This window comes from Meleagris gallopavo, chromosome Z (genome assembly GCF_000146605.3).
Source record: "Meleagris gallopavo isolate NT-WF06-2002-E0010 breed Aviagen turkey brand Nicholas breeding stock chromosome Z, Turkey_5.1, whole genome shotgun sequence".
Lineage (NCBI taxonomy): Eukaryota > Metazoa > Chordata > Aves > Galliformes > Phasianidae > Meleagris > Meleagris gallopavo.
This window is the reverse complement of record NC_015041.2, coordinates 21,123,700-21,130,929: the sequence shown is the minus strand read 5'-3', so window position 1 is coordinate 21,130,929 and position 7,230 is coordinate 21,123,700. Positions and strand designations below refer to the sequence as shown.

The window sequence follows — 7,230 nt, the reverse complement described above, 5'->3', positions numbered from 1 at the left end:
AAAAAAAAAAAAAGCAGTTAATTATTATACAGTTCCCACTGCAAGAAAGCACCTCAAATTGTCTGCAAGGCATCTACCTTCATTTGTTTGTCTGTTCTCCTGGAATCTTTTCGCCCTCAGAACTGATAATTTCCCATCAGTCTCCCTGTGAAATCCCCCATTCGTATTCTACCATTTCCAAGGAAGCACTCAAAGGTACCAGCTTTTCAAAAATTTCATAATTTGTAAAGTGTTGCAAGACTCCTGGTTCTGAGTACACTTGTGTCCAGGAGCAGTGATTCATGAACATCTGCAGAGAGAATCTTCTCAGGCTGGGGCATGTCCCCACAAGCCCGTGCTGCTCCTGCTCTTGTGCCTGTATGCATATACTGATTGCTGCGAGCGCATGACAGGTGTCCAACCTCATCCAGCTTCTCCCAAAAGAAAGCCTCACTTGCGAGAATGGAGCTGGCATTTGTAATAGATAGGCCAGCCACTAAATGGGTAAATAAAATAAATCACTCTGGGTATCTCAGGGACACAAATGAGCTGCTGCACCAATGTAAAATTTGATTTGCTGTGGCTCATGACTTTAAGAAAAGCAAGCTTTTTCTCTGCAGCTGTCAGAGCCCTTCTAGGAGCACTGTGAGCCACGCTGGGGAGCTGAATTCCTCCTTCCTGCAGCATGCCGACCTAGGCATGATCCTGACAGCAACCAGGGTTCCCAGGGCTTCTGCAGGAGGTAAAAAGCTGGGCCCCTGCTCCTCGGAACAGCAAAACCTAATGAATATTTTCACAAGTATGTAGAGTTAGGAGGAAGAAACAAGCATGGATAAGCAAGAAGTATGCTCATGTAGAGGAAACATTAAAACATTTACAGGTAAGAAGATAGAACATGTTTTTGAACTTTCTCATGTTTATCTTCCAAACTTGTAGCCTTACACTACTTTTACCCTTTCTTTATGGATGAGTCATCAACTGCAACACTCTAACATGCTTTTAATAAAACTATATTGTTTTATATTGTTGTTCCTATTAAAGGCTCCGAAGATTCACTTTTAACAAAATAAGGGAGTCTTTGTAAAGCTGAACTCCCTGTGACCTCCAGTAGCTGCTTTAACATACAATAAGAGACAACTCAATAGGCCCGTCCAAAAATAAACATCTGTTTAAAGAATATTTTTACCCTAGAGACTTGAAGCAAACAGAGCAGTAGCAATGTTACTTGATAATGCAAAATAAATGTAATAGATGCACTAATTTGCAAAAGCTCCAAGACATTTTGCACTCCAAGGTCTGAGTGCACTTTGAGCTGCTTTTTTGAAGGGATGCCTCTACCACTTTCAAGCTGGAGCACTCTCCCAAAAAGGTAGATGCCCCATGGCTTTCCAAAAGGACATGTTGGAACGATGAGAACCTATCCGTAACATGAACTGGGAGGATAAAAGAAGCACTGCAAATGTTCTTGATCAGGTCTCCTTCATTTCTGATCCTCTATTAACTCCTAAAAAGATACAGTGCCTATTAATTTAATACAGATTACCTATACAGTACTGAAATCATCATTTAGTCCCTATTATATTCATTTATGAAGTTCCCTGGGTTTACCTGCCATGTACAGATGGGATAAGGAGGGCTGTTGTGATGGTTGTGGCAGTGGGCCCAGTGCTGGCAGCAACCTGTTTCTCCTTCTCTATTGCCTTTAGAATAGAATTGAGTGTTTGAAGAGGAGAGGCAAGAGAGACTCCACTGACCAGGCCTCAGAGAAGGCAGAGTGCAGGCAGTGTCCCCTCTAGGCTAAATGGAGAGAGCTCTCCTGTCAGGGGCTGCCAGAGCAGTCCACAAAGGCCCACCAGGCCTGAAACCTCACAACTCTGCAGCTGGAGTAATGGAGTCTGAAAGCACAAACACTAACGCAAGCAGCCCCTTGCAGCATCCTGAGGCGGGGAGGGGGAGGACAGGAGCAGAGGAAGCATCCAAACATGTTATTTAACATGGCACCTAAGTAGTAAAGAAGCTCTGCAATCAGCTAGCACCTGCCTTGGATAAATAAATTACTAACAAAATCATAGAATCACACCCTAGGTTGGAAGGAACCCACAAGGACCATTGAGTCCAGTTCCTATCTCCACACAAGACTACCCAAATTTCAAACCCTATGTCTGAGAGTGGTGTCCAAATGCTGCTTGATCTCTGGCAGCTTGGGGCCATGACCATGGCATTCCAGTACAAGTGGAGACACTCAATATTCAGAAAATGGTAATTTATAGAAAGGGCAGCCATGGCTCTGAACATTTTAATTTGTGTTGTCAGACTGTCCAGCGCAAACTGCATGCTGTCTGGTCACCAGAACTGACAGCCACACTTAGATTACCACACTGTCTTGGACAGAGAAATTTTGCAGCCAGCACGGCGTTTGGCTGCAGAGCTGAGCAAGTCTGGGGTTCAGAAAAGCTGCCACACACAGTTAGGTTTCCTGGGGAGGTGAGGAGCAGCACTCTGACATCACTGTGGGGCCATTCTATCACATTTATGCATCCCACCAGGTCTGGGGCTCAGACAGATCTCAGGACAGCATTCTGTTTCAATTTGAAGAGATTATTTATTGGAAGTGGTGTGAGGAACTTGTTAATTCCTTCTACTGAAGTACTAGGGTTTTAACGCTAACTATTAACAATGTTGCCTTTGATGTGCAGATCTAAACATTTCTATCTTGATTATCTGAAATGCAACAGTACAAACAAATTATTCATCTCCAGAACTTTGCACATATGCATTACGCAAACAGGAAACCAAGATGTCAAACAAGCACACTCTGGATTAACTAATATATTGGATGGAAAAGATGATATAATGTTTTTTCCTCTCACTCATAGATCTTCCCAAGTATTAACTTCACAGGCATGCATTTGTTTAGACAGTTTTCCTCCCTAAACACTGGTTTACTGACAACCCCAGATAGCAATACCTGACATCATTCTGACTGATCTATTTAAATTCTCCACAGACTATTAGAATGAATTATTATTTCTCCCTGAAATTTCCTGAAGTTCACCTGAACAAATATAGCCTTGGATGAGGACCCAAAAACGTTTTCTGAAGGTTATAAGAATAGAATATATTCAGGACAGACAAAACAGGATAGCAGAAAGTACGACCAATGAGGCTGCTACATCCAAACAGCCAGGAAATAGCACATAGGTTGGAAAGCAGACGAACACTCTTTGGCTCAGAATGAAACTCTAACTTAGCTCTGTGAACAGACCCTGGAAACTATTAAAAATACTGGAGAAGATACAAAAATGTCTATATGGTGCCTACAAAAAGCTACAAATGAACAAAGGGAATATCATGTCTATATACTGCAATTAGAAGTAGTTATACTAAATTGCAAATCAATCCTAACGTTACAAGCTTCAGGTGTATGTATGTTACAAATGTACCCTGGTTTTATTTACTTACCTGTAGGTTTGGTTTGGTTTAGTTTTCGTTTGTCTGTGGTATTTGTTCATTTGCTTGTTTCCAGCTTCCAGCAGCTGGAGTTCTAAAACCATATCACTACAGGAGAGTGGAATAAATTGTAACATTCTACTGAAATAAGTTGTCTGAGTTTAGATACATACAGCAAATAATTTTGTCAGAGGAGCATAACAATCAATGCTTGGAAGAACAATGTCAAACTAGTCCTGAGATATCTCATGTGTTGTGGTGAGAACTGAAGAGACAAAAGCTGAAGAGATAAAAAGTTGAAGAGACAAAAAAAAAATGGTGGGAAATACACAGAAGAAATGACCCAACTCTATTACAGCTGAGAAATCAGAAGAAATACAGTGAGGGCATGGACGTTACTCTACTGTGGTTTGTTTATACTTTGACCCCTAAAGAAAAGTAGGACGTAAAACATTCACTTGTTATCTTTCTCATGTAACACTTACTTTTGTTTACAGCCCCAGAAATCTTGTTTCCTGGAAGCATTTAGTTTTGACATCATTCTTCTAGAGTCAACTAGCATATGGTGTTACAGAAAATAATCTCATCACTCTGCTCTGCTCAGTAACTAGTGAGAGTAGAGCCAAAAAAAAAAAAAAAAAGAAGTCACTTGAAGAATCTGAGACTGAGAAACCCATCTGTTAAAACTTGTTTTACCATAGCTTGCAGGAATCTTGGTCAGGATCAGAATTACACTGTATTACAAATATTACAGAGGGAAATTATGGCCCGCTGGCCAGAAATATCTTTATTGCATTCTAAGCAAATCAGACAAGAAAGCCAATGCCAAATACAGACAAACAGAAAGACACTGAGAACTAAATAACAATAACAACTACTGATCATCATTTTCTTGCAAAACTGTTGTTTAAAAAACAATAATTGTGGAGGGGCTGACTGTATCATCACAGATTGTTTGTAATGCAATGGACATTTTGGTAGAGATGAGAAGAGCCTGTGGTTAAGCTGGAAAGGACATTCAAAATCAGCACCTTATGTTGAAGTCAATTAAAAAAGGGTGCAGCATCCTGAGTCGGTAATAGCAGTATCATATGGAATCCATCTATCAAGTGACAGAGACATGGAATTTTTAGTTCACACACAAAATAAAATCAAGAGTTTTAGCCATGGACAGATAGAAAATTATCTGAAAGATATTACAGAGAATCAGTGTGCAACATTTAGCCTATCTGCATGCGAGGACTGAGGAAAAGATCCATGTTGAGTGGCAGAAAGCACGGAGATGTTGTGTGCAGTGAGAGAGAAAATTAGAGGAAGGCTATGAAGGAAAGTCTGGAGCTGTCTTCAACTGTATGATCTTGATGGCTTACCTCAGACATATCCTGAGAGATTATGTGAGATTTTTGTCTCTACAAAGAAAGAAGTCTGGGGCAACTCTGTACACCCTCACATTAAGAAAGTTTATTTAATTGCACGGACAGTATTTTGATTCCAGGAACAAGTAAAAGGAAAGAAAGGCCAGAGCTGCTTAGAGATTCCCTGGGAGAGTGATTAGGATATTCTTACAGACATGCAGAGCATGCAAGGCACTGCTGTGCACTGATTAAAATAAAAAGAAATTGGAGAGCAAGGTCAGTTAAAATTGAGTATCTTGAAGACTGAGGCAGCCAAAAAGAAGGAAACATCAGAAGAAATGAAGGCCTTTGGTGGGTGAAAAGAGATATCTTTGGCCCTGGTTGGGTATTCTGGTCTCACATTCCAACACTGAACCAAGCTCAGAGTTTTGGGAACTAATTTGGGACTCAGACAGTTTTTTACAAGCAAGAATCCACCACTGTTTCTTAAGGGGGCTGTAATTGATTGCAGATACACTCACTGAAGGGATTCAGATTTATCCCTATGTCTAATCTGTATTTTTGAAACACATATTATTGCAAGAAGTATGAGCAAAACCGTCTAGCCAAATAAGTGCTGCCTGACATAACTGCAGTAACAGCTGCTTTATCTCCTTAGCCATAATTTGGGGCTTTAGGTCAAAGAATATTTTTAAGAACACTTTGAGGCACTAATTCATGGGAATTTAAATTATCAGTATTTTTCTACTGAACAAACTGCAGCATCCATTAGGCATAAATAATTAAAAAGGCTGAGTTTTAAATATGACATTCATCTATTAAAATTCCCACATTAATACCCAGTGATGCTAATCTATTTTTCTTCTAATGTCTTAAATTCGCTTTTCATGTCCTAAGGAACACTAAAAGAAAACATACAAAGTCAAATAGACTTATTAATCTTGAGCAAGATACTATGCATAATTATTTGAAATTACCCTCTCAACTCGTATGTCCAGTTGAAAAAAGCAACTTCGATATGTTCTTCAACTACTAAATTATTTATCACAAATGAGGCATTTTCTAGGACTTTTTCCAAAATATTCTACAGTTCTACTGGCTGTGTTACAAATTATGAAAGGATACAGTCTAGTGCTATTTGTAATTACGTATCTCAAAATTATTTAATATTTTTCACTTATCACTGGTAACATCACTGGAAATACAAAAATCTCAAAGATTATAACACTGTCAAGTTTTTCAAAGTAACTTACAATTTCAAGAAATTGCATAAGAATTGGATGGAAAAGTCATCCAGACTAGCTAAGAAAATTCAACAAAAGAAGCCTCCTGCTGCACAACTCCAGCTTGAGAATAACTGAAACTTCTTTTTTTTTTTTTAAATAAAAATGGATTTCAGTGAGCAGCCCTGCCTACAGAAGGACTCAGCCATGAGTCCCCCAGTAAGCCTTTCAATGCTACACTCAAATGGAGTGTCAGTGAGACCCAGACCTGTGCAAACCCAGTTATAGAGACTGACTACTCTCACAAGCAGTTTGTGCTCCTTCCAAACTAATCTCCAGCCCCACATTCGCAGACAAACAGTGCCTGGGACCTCAGGATTATACAGACTGACCATAGCATTGCCAGAATGGAAAGGCAGAAAAAAGATGCTTATTTCTTTCTGTTGGATTCCCTTTCTTTGTTTTGTTTGTACTCTACCCCAATTTCCACACCTCACAGTCTAATAACACTGTTCTCACAGAAGACATAGCTCTTTGAAAGAGCAGATAATAGCAGAACAAGGGGAAATGGTTTTAAGTTGAAGGAGGGAAGATTTAGGTTGGATGTCAGGGGGAAGTTCTTTACAGAGAGAGTGGTGAGGTGTTGGAACAGGCTGCCCAGAGAGGTTGTGGATGCCCCATCCATCTCTGGAGGTGTTCAGGGCCAGAGTGGATGGGGCCCTGGGCAACCTGGTCTAGTGCTAGATATGGAGTTGGTGGCCCTGCATGTGGCAGGGGGGTTGGAGATTCATGATCCTTGAGATCCCTTCCAACCTGGGCCATTGTGTGATTCTGTGATAATGATGTTTTCCGGCCTAGAAGTCTGAATGTGTATTTCATCCTCAGCTTCTTTACTTGTCAACTATCTGTAATGCAGTACCTGATGATGCTTCTGTAATCTTTTCCCTTGCTTGTCTCAAATGGCTCTAGTTTTACTCTATTTCATTTCTTGCTCTAGACACAACTGTACTGAAACCCTCGTTTCATCCAAATATTAATAATACGAAATGATTACATCCGTCTCCTAACTGAAACTACATAGTAGGCTCTATCTATTAGCTCCTTATTTATTCTGTCTTGAATCACACTTTCATCTTGATCTTTCTTTTTTTTTTTTTCCCCCAGAAAAATTTTCTTTATGTTTTGAATCTTACTGTCAAGTAAAGTTAAATTAGTAAGCACGC

The 7,230-nt window shown here is 39.9% G+C and overlaps 1 protein-coding gene across 1 annotated transcript in view; it reads left to right on the top strand.

Annotated features, from left to right (window-relative positions):
- The first annotated feature begins 441 nt into the window (after window positions 1-441).
- The window catches only part of LOC109363776 (junction-mediating and -regulatory protein-like), an 11,426-nt gene continuing 4,637 nt past the window's right edge, over window positions 442-7,230 (top strand). Inside the window, exon 1 of the mRNA XM_019610193.1 lies at window positions 442-483. Within this exon, the coding sequence (XP_019465738.1) occupies window positions 442-483 (42 nt within the window). The remainder of the gene's footprint in view (window positions 484-7,230) is intronic.